General features: G+C 39.7%; 1 protein-coding gene across 3 annotated transcripts in view; it reads right to left on the bottom strand.

Annotated features, from left to right (window-relative positions):
* Positions 1–17,247, bottom strand: part of nutf2 (nuclear transport factor 2) — a 53,403-nt gene that overhangs the window by 34,586 nt on the left and 1,570 nt on the right. For all 3 annotated transcript variants that reach the window (XR_013576901.1, XM_078544177.1, XM_078544178.1), the window contains exons 2-3: positions 1,966–2,080; positions 720–791 (exon numbers count right to left, since the gene is read on the bottom strand). Coding sequence is in view for 2 of the 3 variants with exons in the window: in XM_078544177.1 (XP_078400303.1) it covers positions 720–791; positions 1,966–2,064 (171 nt within the window). In the remaining variant the exon portion in view is untranslated. The remainder of the gene's footprint in view (positions 1–719; positions 792–1,965; positions 2,081–17,247) is intronic.

The raw sequence follows: 17,247 nt of genomic DNA on the forward strand, positions 1-17,247 counted from the left end.
TCATCTGACATCACATATGCAGGATTCATGTGGCAGCAACCAGGTGTGGGAATCCCGGCTGATTTTCCTGTCCCCAATCCAGTACATTTTGGGAAAAACTATAACATTTCAATACAACGGAACAGTAACCTATGGCACTGACATTCACAAGTTTGAACCATGATTGCACATGGAAAAAGTTATAGCGAGAACTAATAATTTTAGATATCGTCTCTAAATGAGTCCTCCACGTAAAAGCCTACAGAGCAAAGCAATTTACTGTGGAGGCAAACTGGTCCTCATCAAACATCTATACACATGCATTTTCTAGGAGCAATCAAACTGATAAACTTGTGGGCTATACAGTTCAGTTCAACACCAAGAATTGCCTGCAACCACTCATCACCTGGATGCTATGAAGTATTTTTAGTGAAAAGTACATGCTGCTCGACCAGAATTTTGGAATAAAATTGAACAAAAAAATTGTTAAAAACTAAAACTCACCCCTATCATTTTCTGAACTGTGCTACAGTGCATTGTTCAATCATCAGTTTCAATATCAAAGAAACAACCCAACAACATATCATAATAAATGAAGTGTGTAGCTTGGTGCTGATTAATCTGAAGCAGAAAAATTGAATTTGTCAGTAAGGTTTAATTCAAATTTACAGGCGTCCAAATAAGGGTCTATTCAAACATTATTATTGCTTTGAACAGTTATTTCATTCCAACATACTTACAATTATTTTTTCCACAATGGCAGTTTTTCCTTGGAACTGCTGTCCTTCCCAACTTAGGCATGATGCGTCAATCTAAAACAAAAATGCACTCCAGAAATTAAATTTGTTTCTGAATTATCTTACAAAAGCTACTCAAAGTAACAGTTGCTCTCACAGAAAAAAAAACACTCCCTAAAACACTAGAAACTCTCAAAGTTTAAGAGAAGGTCTGGATTACCTGTTTTCTAAATTCCTGCAATGTCTGAAAGCCTAGGCTTAGTTAGGAAATTACTCTGGTTTAGGTGGCATAGTGATCTGGCACCAATCAAGTTAGATCCTTTTAGTTATTAGCCATATGATGGTATTTTAAAATTATCCATAGTTACTGAACTGATGTAAGAATCACTTGATTATACTAATGGCAGGGACACAAAACAGTTTATGGCTCTATTATTATTCACCATGCAGATCAGGTGTTTCAAATATACATTGTCTTTCATGATCATGTGCCTCATTTAATGAACCTGCAATTTGATTCAGTTTTGAAATATGAATGCATTGAAATCACAGGTCTGAATCAAAATCTGATGGCACTTGCAACTAAGATCACTCGTATATAGCAAGTGAACAAACTACCTTTTTTTGGAAGGAGGCACTGAGCTTACGTTTAGAGATTAAGTTTAGAAAATAAATATTCTACTTGTCACCCAAGAGTCAACACTTAGCACGCCTGGATTAACCACAAAATAAACCAATTATAGAATAAAACTTGCTGTACAATTGGCCAACAATGCACTTTAACCTGAACTTCATTAAATTAAAGGGTCCAGATGCTGCCCAGTGATCTTCCCATACACAAGTAGTTTCCTCTTTAATTCAAGTTGCTTAATTCAAATTATCTGACAATTTTAACATTATGCTAGTTACATCACTTACTATATAACCCAAAACATTTTTGCACAAAAAATGGATTATACTAATCAGGAGTAGACTACTATACATTAAGATCAGAAACGCAGAAGTAAATATTATGGAAATAGGACAAGAGTGTTGTGATTGAAAATATTCACTTTGGAATGAGGGTTGATTTAAAAATAAATTCCATCAATAAAATCCTTTAATATAGCTGTTTTAATTCTTAATAGCAAAGCAACACTTACTTTCCAAGTGTTACATGTGAAAATTCCTCAATCTTTTTGAATCAGATCACATTAAAGGAAAATAAAAATTATGGCAAATGAGTAGATAGGACCCAGTTCATACTTACATATAATGATCCTAGTTGGCTCCTGTCTGCATCAAAAACTTGATAGTAATGTTGTACAAAGCCACTTCCAATCTGCTCCCAGAGAGGCTTGTCACCCATTCTGATCTCACAGGCACTAAAAACATATCAAAACAAAGATTCAGTACGCTATTAGCTTAAAATTACTAATGTTCTTTTTTTGTTACCACACTTCCTTTATTATCCAAGAGACTATAAAAACTATAGGTCACAGGCTTTTCCACTGTTGCCATTAATGTAATACAATCATTGTCTAAAAAGATGGGCTGGGAAACTGAGCCCAACAGCCTTCCCTTCACATATGCACAGTTATCAATCTATCACTGCTACAAGTAGGACAGGTAAGTTGAAATTGCATGTCAACACTGGGATCTGAATGCCATTCCCAAACTTGGGAATGGAAAGATTAATCCTCCACCCTGAATTCAATATTCTACTACAGAACAAATGTAGACTAAAAAGAGTTGTCAAATTAAGGTGCACAAATAAAAAAAAATTAAATTAGAAAAATGTACAAATAAAATGCCTTTCTGCCAGGAATGAGCAAAACCAAGGCGGAACATGAACGTTGGCCTGAAGGGAATATTTAAATTTCCTGACCAAGGCAGGTTAGGGGAATGAGCAGACAGGAACAGCTATACAGAAAAATAAACCATGGTTCCTCAACAACAAAAACAGAAAATACTGGAAAAACTCAGCAGGTCTGACAGCATCTGTGGAGAGAGAAACAGAGTTGACATTTCGATTCCATACAACTCTTCTTCAGAGCTATGAAAAAAAATAAAAATAATGGCAAATGAGTAGATAGGATCCAGTTCATTCTTACATATAATGATCCTAGTTGGCTCCTGCCTGCGACAAAAACTTGATAGTAATGTCGTAGCTCTGAAGAAGGGTCATATGGACTCGAAACGTCAACTCTGTTTCTCTCTCCACAGATGCTTTCAGACCTAAGTTTTTCCAGCATTTTCTGTTTTTGTTTCACATTTCCAGCATCCGCAGTATTTTGCTTTTACCATGATTCCTCTAGTTTGCCTTCTACCATCAAGTTGCATGATACAATGATAACAAAGTTGCTGACTAATCATAAGGGTTGATCTTTATCAAATAATCTACAACATATCCAGGCATGGGGTGAGAAAACCCTCAGCGGTGGAAAACATTTGGAACCATAGAACCAACAACACCTTGTTATGGTACTTGGATTGGACTGTTATTGCATTTATGTGTTACCATTAACCTAGTACAACATCCCTATGCACTTCACAAGAGCGTTATCAAACATTTGACAGCAAGCCACGCAAGGGAATATTTGGAAAGAAACATGGTCAGATGTAAGCTTTAAAGCAATATCTTAAATAGAAAGGGCCTTCGAGGGGTACAGAGATGGAATTCCAGCGCTTAGGGCCAAAGCAAATACCCTGCTGGCGACACCCACATCTCATGAACACATAGAAAAAAAGGAAATAAAATCAGTGTTCCTAGTCTGCTTCGAAGAGTTTACAACTAACAACACTGCATTAATGACCAAACAAATGGAACACACTTGGGGCAAGTTTAAATGCTGCAGGAACAAATTTGCTCTTCAAATCATCTCGAACCCAAGACTGATCTTATTCAACTTCTGTTGAATTGAAGTGGCAAGTATGTGGGGCTTCAGTTCCAAGTTTTGGAAGTTCAAAGTTAAAATCAGATTGGAAGCAAACCATTTCAAATTAAAATAAATCCTGATCACTAAAGTTACAGGAGATGTAGGCCTCTCTTCCAAGGGAAATCATTCCGCTCACACTTTCCTGTAGATCCTCCAAGTGGCCATTACACATGCTCTGACATTACTGACAGAAAATTCAATCACACAGGGCAAGGAGAGGACACAACAGCTGAACTGGATTCCAACTCCAAACATGTGCAATTCAATAAGTTCCTGGGTGGTGATCACAAGTAAAGCAAGTTGATGTTTCTCTTCCCAATTTAGGGACGCAGAAACTAATTCTAGAACTACTATTGCCCCAGTGGATGTCAGCTATTTCAGCACAGACAAATTGTATATAGGACCCAACTGGGTCAGATTCACAATATGCATAAGATCACTAATTCATTGAGAAAGCTGCATCCTATCTGGCTCTTCCTCATCTCTGGTCATCTGCAGTCAGTGACAAAAGATAGCCAGGTATTTATATTTCCAAGTTAAGATAGTTGATTTTGTGATAAATTATGGATACTATGCTACATCAAGCTTATTTTTTGTACACCCCAAGAAACTGTAGATTTGGGAGGTTTCTTCAATCAGAACTGGATACAAAGCCAAGTGTTATGGCTGAAAAGACATTATGTCAATCCACTACACCAAGCTTGGGCTCCAAGCTTGATTAATAGGTCACACTGAGAACAGAAATAACTTAAATTCACTAAACTTTTTGTACTGTGGATTTAAATCATTTTAAGGCAGCTGTTCAGATTCTTGAGAATTTTAACAAAATTACTCCTCTTGGAGCTCAGTAAAAAAAGTTGCACTTATATTGTCCCTTTCATGATCTTAGGACACCCCAAAACTCTTCACACCCAATAAAGTACTTCTAAAGTGCCTTCATTATTGTAATGCAGAAAACTCGGCAGCCAATTTGTGTGCAGGAAGCTCCCACAAACAGCAATATGATAATGATCAGATAATCTGTTCTGGTGATGTCGATGAGGGATAAATATTGTCTTGGACACCAGGATAACTCCCTTACTCTTCTTCGAGATAGTGCAATCGGATAACTTACCATGCACTCGTCACATCCTAAAGATTTCACTTTCAACAGTGCAACAGCCCATTTATACTGTACTGGATTGTTAACCTAGATATTTGTGTTCAAATCTCTGTGCTAAATTAACCAACCTTTTGACTCAGAGGCAAGCATGTTACCACTGAGCCAAGGTTAGCGGTAGTAGAATGCTAGAGCGCCAAGCGGTAGTACATAGAAACTCACTTGGAAAAAGGGCAAAATAATTGAGTTTTATTTTCAGAGGAGTACAGTGGCATTTGTGTTTAAATCAAACACATCTTTTGTCAGTTGGATCTAGGTTTGCACAAATAATCCCTTAGTTGAATTATCAATCTTCGCCATTTCATTGAGAGGTAGTATTTTCCAGGAAAGAGAAAACAGCATTATTCACATTATTTTAATTTTTTTGCAGATTTACATCACAGAGATTATATATGTTTCTAACATAGGCCAGCATTAGGTTATGCAGGATCTTAGCTGATTTTCTCAAAGCCCCAGATTGGGGGAGAAAAAAAACTGAATAGAAAGGAGGAAACGGAATAAGAGTTATAGGCAATTTCTCAGAATGGATGAAAGCAGGTAGAGGTGCGTCAAAGGATTCTGGGATCACTTTTGTTCACTGCGTACATCAATGATTTAGATATAAGCTAGAGGGAATAGTATCTAAATTTATAGACAATAATAAAATGAGAGACACAGTAAGTAATTTTGAGGATCAAAGGAAGCTGCATGGGATGACAGAATGATGGAATGAGCAAAATGTGGCAGATCAAATCCAATGTCAGTTAATGGGAATGGTACATTTTGATTTAAAAAAACAAATTTTGAATTGGAGAAGGATGGATGATATAGTAAAATCGTATGATTTGTGTAAGAGTTAGAGCAAGTGAAGCTTTTTTTAAAATGTGTATAATGGATGTGGAACATACTTCCAGAGTTAGTGATTGTAGTTGAGACCATGTCAATATTGAAAAATACTTAAGTGGTTGAAGGAAAGCAGGGTAAAGGGACATGAGAACGTGAAAAGCATATGGTTTAAGGACTACAAGGAACACCAGCAAGGACTGTTTGGGCCATATGACCTGTTTAAATGTTTTAATTTCCATGCAATTCAAATAATTAAATTCTTGATGCAGCATTGACTATATAAGATAAGCTGCAACGCTGCTGGATTTGTCAGGAGTCTCCCAGAATAGAAGATTAATATCTTGGATACTATCGTTAACAAACCAGGAGATAATTCTGCAGTTCACTACTGCATGCCTCTATATGTCTCGTGCAAGAAATACTAGTGCACCAGTTGAAATGCTTCCAGTCCCAGAGAGTATTGCCCAGCTCCGCACACAGCTGTCTATCTTAGGCTCCTAGCCATTCACTGTCTGCCATTTTAAGAAACAGCCCAGAATTTCTTGGTAGTTGGTCATGCACAGCTGTGGTAACCTCATCTGAAGTGTGGTTCAGCCACACTTCAGCAAAGTTACTAAGGCAGCAGAGTAGAACCAATTAGCCACAAGAAAATTGCTATTAAACTGTTGAATTATTAAATTAAACCAAGCTATTAAATTTTCAAAAATGCAGCCTCAAAGTTCTGCAACTGATAAACAAATTAACTGGAGTCAGGAGGTGGCTTGCAAGATCGACAACTGCGGATTCTGTACTGCTCATTCTTTTTAAATTAACAGTGCAGGGTAAAAAGCAGATTTCTTCTTCAGCTCATTATCCTTTTTGTCCCTTGCCCACTCCAAAAATTTTGAACATAAAGTGTAACTTTGATTTAAAAATAAATTTTACATTTCACAACAATGTTATAAAAGATATGCTTGTACGGACAAATTAACTGAGTTACAAGTGTCTGGGAATACAGGGTTGCCAACTCTCCCAGACTGTTCGGCGTGAAACAATGAGCAAAGATACTCAACTGTAGGAATCCAAATCTTTATAATGTAAATGCAGAAATATTTACCAACTATGGACTATTACCACACAATCAGATGTCACGTGATCGAATGTCGCACGATGGAACACCTCCGGAGTTGCTGACCCTAACATGTAGTACATAATAGCTTCCAAAGTTCTAATGAAAAGATATTACAATGGTTACTTTTTGCGACAATTTGACCGTGTCAAATTCAATTCATCCAGACAAGACATCATTAGCTTCAAATAGCAATGGATGTTGAAAGATGAAGATAGAGTGGAAGATCATTGAGATTGATAGACACTTCAGCACTGGAAACTGAAGAGATACTTTCCCCTTCCATGCAAAATGCAAATTAAGCATATAATTAGTATCAAATGAAATGAACATGTCTCAACTTTCTCTCAAGAGTTAGGATATCTGCATTTCAATTGCTATGCACAACAAATAGGTTGCTGTCATCCTTCAGTTATGGCCTTGATCTGCTCTGTCAGGTCCCATACATCACAAGTATCAGCTATCTTTTGTTGAGCTTTTTGCTGAGTGAACTCTTCATCCTCTAATCCTGACTAACCAGAAAATGTATGAGCTCCATATTATCAAGTCACATGGAGAAAATTGCTACACTGAACAAAAACACTTATTGCTACTAGTTTATGTAAACATCAGTTTGCGAAAATCACATGAGAGAAGTACAAGCTAAGCAGCAATATGAAGAGCTCAAACAGATTTTAAAAAATTAAGAAAACATGAAGAGACAGGAAAAGTAGATGATTAAAAGGAAAAAAGATAAAACAGCAAAGGAAGAATAGGGTTCTCCCATGCAGTAGACTAGCGAAAGAATGGAAAGCACACTCTTTTCCATTATCTGATACCCATGAACTGCTCAGGTTTTTCATGAGCAACAATAGGATAATGCAAGATCAGAAATGGGCAAACCAAAATTCAAGTTGTCAGATGAGGTATAATAGTGATACTAACAGACAATGAAAGTTGTATTTGTTACAAGATTCAATTATTTCTTGCTTAATGCACTGTGCAATAATATAACTCCTGTCACGGATCCTATACATTTCTCCCACCAGTGTTTTCTGACCCTTGTTATTCTTAATTTCCACCCATAATGATTCATGATTTCTGAGTCAAGGTCCTCTCGCACTAATGTCCTTATGTCATCCTTCACTATCAGGTCTCCGCATTTTCCATTCCACCTGTTTTAAAATGTGGTATACCCTGGAATATTTATTTCCCAACCTTGGTCACCTTGTAACTATGTCTTCGTAATGGCTATTAGATCTAAACCATTTATCTATATTTGTACCAACATTCATCTATCTTAAAGCAAAAGCTTTGTGCAGGTAGTTTTTTTACTGCTTTGTGCATAGACCTTTCTCACTATTACTTTAAACTTTATCCCTACTTGCCCCTCTCAGCTTGCATTTACTAAAATTGCTACACCATTCTATTGTCTCTACTTTTCTCTTTAGATTTCTAAATCTCACTTTACCTGAATTCTCCCCACTCCCTTTTAGTGTTCAGCCATACCCATAGCCCTAGTAATACAATTCATCAAGACACTGATCCCAGCCTGTTTTAAGTGGAGCCCATTCCAATTAAACAACTCCCTCTTTCCCCAGGACTGGTACCAGTGCCCCATGAATCAAAACCCCTTCTTCCCACACCACTTTGGGCCACACATTTAACTTTCTAATCAGCTTGACCCTATGCCAATTGTTGCATGGCTCAGTTTACTTCAGGATATCAGTCAGATGCGTGTGCTTGCTTCTCACTGCACAGTCTGTCTGTCTCTGCATGCTCCCCTCCAACGTGAGACAGTCAGCTGACTCTGCACTGCACACAGGTGGCCTCATTCCACTCCAGCCTCATATTTCACATTATTTTGCAGATCCTAGGAAAGTCACAGGCCCCAGTTTGAGAATCACTAAATCATGAAATAGAATCTGACATTCAGCCACATTAGGGGATAATTAGACAAGTGACCATAAACTCAAAGACATAGGATTTAAGGAGGAGAGAGAGGTCACAAGGCAGAGAGCTTTGGGGATGGAATTCCAGAGGTGAGGTCTGGGTAGCTGTAGTCATCAATAGTGGAGTGATGGAAATAAGGGATGCATAATCGGCCAGAATTGGAGGAGGGCAGAGATCTGAGGGTTTTAAGGCTGGAAGAGGACACAGATAGGGAGGGGCCAGGCCATAGAGGTGCACTTTTCTGCTTTATCCCATAAGCTCTTATATTCTTTATTAACCATTATCTATCATTTAATTTTTTTTAAATGCTCTGCTCAGTTTAGCAACAACCAGTTCTTGTGGAAAGCATTCCAAATGCTGATAACTGCATGAAAAATTTCTTCTAACCTCATGAGCCACTAGAACAATGCAATTGGCCTTTGTGTCCTCAGAACAGAGATCTGTCAGCTTTCCAATTCATGATCACTATCCAATGATTCCTAATGGAAAAACATTAATATGGATGACAGATAAAGACATGATCATGGTTGGATACAATGTCCCTCATGTTAAAGTAGCCTGCAACACACACTGCTGGGTTCACACATAAAGACGGAGCAAATCATTGCTGGTCTGCATTACCTGCTGAATCTTTTCAGATGATATTGGCAAAAGGGGGATATTAAAGGAGAGTTAGTGCCCTCCTCCTCTCCCCCCTCCCATGCCAATCATTACCACTCTCCTCCCCAATACTTTCAGCAAGGGTCTTTATCCGACTTAAAAGCTGAGAGAAAATATGTAACTTGATTTTTTTTATTGGCAAGTAATTAAGTGAGAAGACAAAAAAAATTGGTGAATTAAAAATTGTTGAAGAATGTAAGGAGAATAGTGTTATATTTTCAGGGGGAAATGGGCATCATTTAATTATTTTCCTTAAAAAGACCTTCAATACTGACAATGAAATTGAGGAGATACCACTGCTTGATTCCATATCCATATTCAGGACATGGATAAATCTAATCCAAGCCACTCCAAATCCATCAGTTTAACATCAATATCTGATAATAATGGAACTGCTCATCAGGAGCAAACCTGATCAGCGCCTCTTATGAAAATAATGTAATAATCATCAAGGTTTTGAAGCGGCAATATCCTACCTCACAAACCTTCTTGACTTTCAGAAAGTGAAACTCCAAACAGAAAATGGAAAATCATATCATGTGGTGCATTAAGATTACCATGAGGCTTTTCTTTAAAGTATGAAAGGCTTGCTACTGAAACTGAAAGCAGTGGGGAATCACTGTAAAACCTGAGTGCTATTAGGAAACTTAGTGAAAGGAAGGTAGCTGCAGGCAATTGTCGGCGAAGTTGGGAGGTCGGGGGAGTGGAGAGTTACCCCAAATACCGTTCTGAGCCCACTATTTCTAACTTACATTCATACCTTACAAGGAAAGATTTTATTTCATGACCTTAGGACGTGTCAAAGCACTTTCCACAGTGATGCACTTTTGAAGTACAGTCACTATTGCAATTACAGCATGGTCTCACATACTATGGAACAATGGCCAGATAATCTTTTCAAAATAGTGTCATGGGATCTTTTATTAGAACAGGCAGAACTCTGATTTAATGTCTCATCTGAAATTCAGCATCTCGAACAGTAATGTACTCCCTCCGTACTGCGGCGTGTCAGCCTAGATTGTGTCCAACTTTGAACCCACAACCTTCTGATTCAGAGAAAAGAGTGCTACCTATAGAGGCACAGCTATCAAGACTGCCAAAGACCTAAACAGAAGGAGATGGGTAAAATCTTCAATAGGCTAAATCAGAGAGATGCAAGATATTGCACGCGAGTAGGAAAACTGTATGTCACAGGTACATACTGTGCAGAAATTGCTATAGAACAGAAAAAGGATCTGGTTGTGATAGTAAACTTGGCGTTTAACATCTCAAATGTCTGTGAAATAGCAATAAAATAAGCAAATATAATGATTACTAGGGCAGTTTAGTGTAAAATAAAAGGCATCATGCAATAATGGTACAATGCCTTGGACAGGATGCACTGACTTATGGTTAGATTTGATCACCAAGATAGAAGGAAAACATTCAAACAACGGAGTTGGTACAGAGAAAAGTCATACAACAGATGACATGCGTGAAAAGATTCAGTTACAAAAAAGGACTGGAGAAATTGGGGCTCTTTAGTCTTGAAAGGAGGAGTGTAAATGTGAGCTTAAAAGTAAACAAGATGTTAGAAGTCTGCAGGACAATGCAGGACATCTCTTATCTCATACTCAACTGACTTATGTTGTATTTATCTACTGAATTTTACTTCAAATGTTATCCAATTCCTTTTATCAGTACAGAGGTGTTTTGCCTACCTTAGAAATACCCCTTCCCCAACACAAGCCCAATATAGTATAGTTTGAATTAGGCTTTTGTACCAAATCATTAATATAGATCAGCACAGCAACGGCATCAACACTGAATCCTCAGGTACTACTTCAAGCTATCCCATGATCATAAAATCATGAGAGCACAGAAGGAGCCCATTCAGTCCACTGTGCCTGTGCCAGTTCTTTGGTGGAGCTTTCCAATCAATCTCATTCATCTCCCTCGCTCCCTATAGTCCCATAAATTTGTTCCCTGCAAGTATTTATCCAGTTCTCTTTCAAATGTTACGACTGAATCTGCTTCCACCATTCTTCAGGGCAGATTATGAGAGACAGATTTCACATCATCATAACTCACTGCATAAAAAAAGTTTTACATTGTCTCTGGCGCATTTAGCAACCACCTATGCCCTCTGGACCTTTCTGCCACTGGAAACAGTTAAACTTTATTTATTCTGTTGAAACCATTCATGATTTTGATCAAGTCTATCAAATCTCCTGTTAACCTTAATACAAAAGGAAAATGCTACAGATGCTAGAAATGGAAAAACAGAAAATGTTGGAAATACCCAGCAGGTCAGGCAGCATCTATGGAGAGAGAAACAGGGGTAACATTTCAGGTCTGTGGCCTTTCATCAGAGGTGTGACCTTTCCTCTTAACCTTCTCTCCTTTAAGGAGAACATTCCCAGCTTCTCTAGTCTCTCAACATAACTGAAGTCCCTCATTCCTGATATTTTAATCAATCTCTTTTGCACCTTGGGTCTTGACATCCTTCCAAAAGATGGTGCCCAGAATTGAACACAATATTCCAAGCTGATGCCCAACCAATATTTTACAAAGGTTTAGGATAACATTGTAGCTTTTGCATTCCTCTATTAATAAATCCAATAGTGCTTCTTTTTAAAAAAATCAATCTTTCAACTTTAACCGCTGCAGACCATGTGATGTAGGTACACCCACAGTGCTGTTAAGGAGGGAGTTCCAGGATTTTGACTCAGCGACAGTGAAGGAATGGCAATATATTTCCAAATCAGGCTGGTGAGTTGCTTGGAAGTGAACTTCCAGGTGGTGACGTTCCCATGTGTCTGCTGCCCTTGTCCTTCGTTAGGGTAGCAGTGGTGGGTTTGGAAGGTGCTGTCTAAGGAGGCTTGTTGAGTTCCTGCAGTGCATCTTGTAGATGGTACACACTGCTGGTGGTGGAGGCAGTGAATATTTGTGGATGGGGTGCCAATCAAGCAGGCCGCTTTGTTCTGGATGGTGCCAAGTGTCTTGAGTGTTGTTGGAGCTGCACTCATCCAGGCAAGTGGAGCCATATCATATGGCAAGTTTAGTCATATCACTTCTCCTCACTGATCCGACCAAAATGTGTCACTTCACGCTTCTCTGCATTAAATTTGATTTTTCACGCGTCTTCCCCATTTCACCAGTCTATGTCCTACTGAAGTCTGTTATTATCCTCAATGTTTACTACATTACTGAATTTCATATCAATATCATCAGTAAACCCATATCTAGGTCATTACTGTATCTCAAAGAGAGTAAAGGTCCTAACAGCAACCCCTGGGGAACACCCATTGTTAAGCTTCCCGCCGGTCTGAAAAATAACCAATCATCACTAGTCTCTGCTTTCTGTCACTTAGCCGATTATGTATCGATGCTGCCATTATCCATTTAATACCACAGCCTTTAATTTTCTTAAGTCTATTATATGGCACTTTGTTAAATAACTTCAACAACACTAGTCTCAACTTTGGCACTTTGAGAACTCAACCAAGTTGCCTTTAACAAATTCATGCTGACTCATTTATTAGCCCATTTTTTCCAAATGCCAATTATCTCAAATTTTGCCCGCCACCATCAGTAGGCTGGCTCGACTAGTTGCTGGACTTGTCAGTCTCCCCCCCACACCGCCAATGTGTTTTAAAGATAGGCATGTAACACTTCCAAACCCCACGTAAGGAGGGCAGAAAATGGTGGCCAGAGCCTCCACAATTTCCACTTTTATTTCCTTCAGTAACCTGGGATGCATCCCAGAGAGACCATTCCATTTTCCTTCATTGAGCACTGCCAATCTTTTAGAACATCTTCATCTAATTTTATTCTGTCCATTAATCACTACTTCCTTTTCCTTTACTGTTACATTTGCAGCATTCTCTTCTCCAGTGGAGAGATGCAACATACTCATCGAGTATCACAGCCTCCACAAGACCGTATCCTTTTTGGTCCCTCATCAGGCCCACCTTCAGCCAACAAGGAAGCTGTAGCTTTGGATTGCCTTCCTTTCCGCCTCATGGGAATGTGTATACTCAGCGCCCAAACCATCTCCTCTTTGAAAGCTTCCTATTGTTCAATTACTGATTTGCCTACCAATTTTTTGATTCCATCCACCTGGGTCAGGTCTCTTTACAACACATGGAAGTTAGACCTCCTTCAGTAAAGTATTTTCATGCTTGATTGAACCTCATCCTTTTCCATAACTATTCTAAACCTGATATTATGATCACTGCTCCTCAAATGCTTTCCCACTGAATCATGCTGCATTTCATTCTTCAGAACTAGATCCAGCGCTGTTTCCTTTCTCATTGGGCTGGAAACACACATCAAGAAAAGTTATCTTGCACACATTTCAGGAATTTCCCTTTCTCTTTGCCTTTCACACGATTGCTATCCCAGTCTATATTAGGATAAATGAAGTCCCCTATTATCACCACCATGTCGCTCATGTATCTTTCTGTAATTGCCTATAAATTTTCTCCATTATTTCCTTTCACCATTTGGTGCATGTAGGATATCGCCAGTTACAAAACAGCTCAATTATAACCAAATAAATTGTCTTTTTCCCCCTCAACTACATCATCCCTCTCCAGTGCTATAATAGTTTCTTGGATTAATTCTGCCATCACCCACCCCACCATTTCCTCCTTCCATACCATTCTTGAATACCAGGAATATAAAGCCCCCAAGACTCCAGTACTTTGAGCCAGGTTTGTTATTACGTCTTTAGCATAGGCTCACATATTGACTTGCACTTGTGGTTCTTCAATCACGATCTTGCATTTAAGCATACACTCCAAACTCATCTTAGACTGCCGTGAATTTGCCCATCTGAATCTTGCTATTTCTAAACTATTCTTTGATGGCGTTATTTGCCTTTCTGTCCTGTGTGCACCTTGTTTCTCCTTTCTAAAGTCTCATCCTTTCGCACAAGTGTCAGGCAATGACCATCTCCAACAAGAGGGAATTCGGAATTCCTTGCTATTCACTGGCATTACCATCACTGAATTCCTCACTATCAACATCCTGGGAGGCTACCATTGACCAGAAACTGAACTGGACTAGCCATATAAATACTGTGGCTGCAAGAGCAGGTCAAAGGTTAGGAATCTTGCGATGAGTAACTCACCTCCTGACTCCCCAAAGCCTGTCCACCATCAACAAGGCACAAGTCAGGAGTGCAATGGAATACTCCCCACTTGCCTGGATGAGTGCAGCTCCCACAACACTCAAGAAGCTAGACACTAACCAGGACAATGCAGCCCACTTAATTGGCACTACACCCACAAACATTCACTCCACCACCAACACACAGTGGGAGCAGTGTGTACCATCTACAAATGCACTTCAGGAACTCAACAAGCTTCCTTAGACAGTACCTTCCAAACCCACGACCACTACCATCTAGAAGGACAAGGGCAGCAGATAGGTGGGAACACCACAACCCGGTAGTTCCCACCCCCCCCCCCCCCGCCAAAAGTCACTCACCATCCTGACTTGGAAATGTATCGCCATTCCTTCACTGTCGCTGGGTCAAAATCCTGGAACTCCCTTCCTAACAGCACTGTGGGTGTACCTACATCACATGGAGTACAGCGGTTCAAGGAAGCAGCTCAACATCTCAAGGGCAACTAGGGATGGGCAATAAATGCTGGCCCAACCAGCGAAGCCCACATCCCATGAATAGAAAAAAAACCCATGCAAAATTAATCCTTCCCGCGCAATATTAATTAACCTCCCAGCAAGGACTTTAGTCCTAGCCAGATACCAGAACAAGATGGGGGCAAAGATTAAAACTGGTGAAAGGAAAATGTGCAGTAGGTATCAGAAAGAACTTCACATGTAGTGTTTAACGCTTCCAATGGTCTTCCAGAATCTGAAAACCTTTTCCAATCCCTTTCAGTTGTTTCGACATATAGTATATTCATGACATCAATTTCCTCCTTGCATGCATTATTATTTTTCAGGAAATAGGTGACAAGGGGGGGGGAATATGTTACCTTTAATTTCAAACGACTGAACCAAAACAAAAGCCTAATGCTAAAATAAAATCAAAATACTGCGGATACTGAAGACGGAGACAAAAACAGCAAGTGCTGGAAAAACTCAGCTGGTCTGGCAGCATCTGAGGAGAAACAGTTAACGTTGAGTTCAATATAACTCTTCTTCAGAAGTGAAGAGAGACAAGGATGTGATGGGTTTATGCTACTGCAAAAACGGAGATGGGCAGGTGGAGCAAAAGAGAAGACTGGGGTAGGGTAGGGGGAGATTAAATGACAAAGGTGTCATGGAACACAAGGCAAAGGGAATGGTAATGATAGTATTAAAGACAAAAAGCACTGGTCCAGGCTAGGTGTTAATAGCAGAATAAAATTGTCCGAAAGCAAAAACATAAGAACATGATAAAGACAGACACTATGGCGGGCGGGGGTGGAATTAAAATGGAGGACAGTTCACAGAATCATAGAACGCTTACAGCACAGAAAAAGGCCACTTGGCCCACATGCCTGTACCAGCCGCAAAAGCAAGCCACCCAGCCTAATTCCACTCTCCAGCATTTGGTTTGTAGCCCTGCAGGTTACGGCACTTGAGGTGCATATCCAGACAACTTTTAAATGAGCTGTGGGTTTCTGCCTCTACTTTTCAGGCAGTGAGTTCCAGACCCTCACAACCCTCTGGGTGAAAAAGTTTCTCCTTATCCAATCACATTACCAGTCACGATACCAATCCTACCAATCATGTTAAATCTATGCCCCCTAGTCAATTACCACCCTGCTGAAGTAAATAGGCCCTTCCCATCCACTCTATCCAGGCTCCTCTCAATTTTTTTACATCTCAATCAAATCTCCCCTCAGCCTCTTCTGTTCCAAGGAGAACAACCCCAGCCAATCAATCTTTCATCATAGCTGCAATTTTCCATTCCTGGCAACATCCTCATAAATCTTCTCTGTATCCTCTCTAGTGCAATTACATTATTTCTGTAATGAGGTGACCTGAACTGCACGCAGTACAGAGTTGTGGCCTAACTAACATTTTACACAGTTCCAGCATAACCTCCCTGCTCTTACGTTCAATGCCTCGGCTAATAAATGAAAGATTCCATATGCCTTCTTAACCACCCTATCAACCTGTTCTGCTACCTTCAGGAATCTGTGGACATTCACTCAAAGGTGTCTCACTTCCTCTACACCTCTCAATATCCTCCCATTTATTGTGTAATCCTTTGCCTTGTGTGACCTCCCCAAATGCATCACCCCACAGATCTCTGGATCAAATTCCATTTGCCTCTTTTCTGCCCAACCGACCAGTCCAGGGTCCAGTTCATGGTCTGAAATTGTTGAACTCAATGTCGGGTAAGTGCCTAAGCCGAAGACGAGGTGCTGTTCCTCCAGCTTGTATTGAGCTTCACTGGAACACTATTGCAGACTGAGGACAGAAATGTGAGCATGAAAGCAAAATGGTGAATTGAAATGGCAAGTGACCAGAAGGCTTACAGACTGAGTGAAGCTGTTCCACAGAGTCTACAATTGGTCTCCCCAGTGTAGCGGAGACCACATTGTGAGCAAATACAATAGATTGAATTGAAAGTACAAGCAAATTGCTGCTTCACCTGGAAGGAGTGTCTGAGGCTGTGAACAGTGAGAACAGGGGAGGTAAAGGGAAGATAGAGGAGTGGACCATGGTGTCGTGGAGGGAACGGTCCCTTTGGAATGCTGATAGGAGTGGGGAGGGGAAGATGTGTTCGGTGGTGGCATCATGCTGGAACTGGAGGAGGATAATTCTTTGAATACAGAAGCCGGTGGGTGGAAAGTGAGGACAAGGGGAACCCTATCGATGACTCAGTTTCTCTGTCCACAGATGCTGCCAAACTGGTTGAATTTTTCCAGCACTTTGTTTTTATTAAAAACCTATTAACTGGTCGAGTTCACTGAAGCAAAATTA

This window comes from Cetorhinus maximus, chromosome 6, assembly GCF_964194155.1.
Source record: "Cetorhinus maximus chromosome 6, sCetMax3.hap1.1, whole genome shotgun sequence".
NCBI classification, from domain to species: Eukaryota; Metazoa; Chordata; class Chondrichthyes; order Lamniformes; family Cetorhinidae; genus Cetorhinus; species Cetorhinus maximus.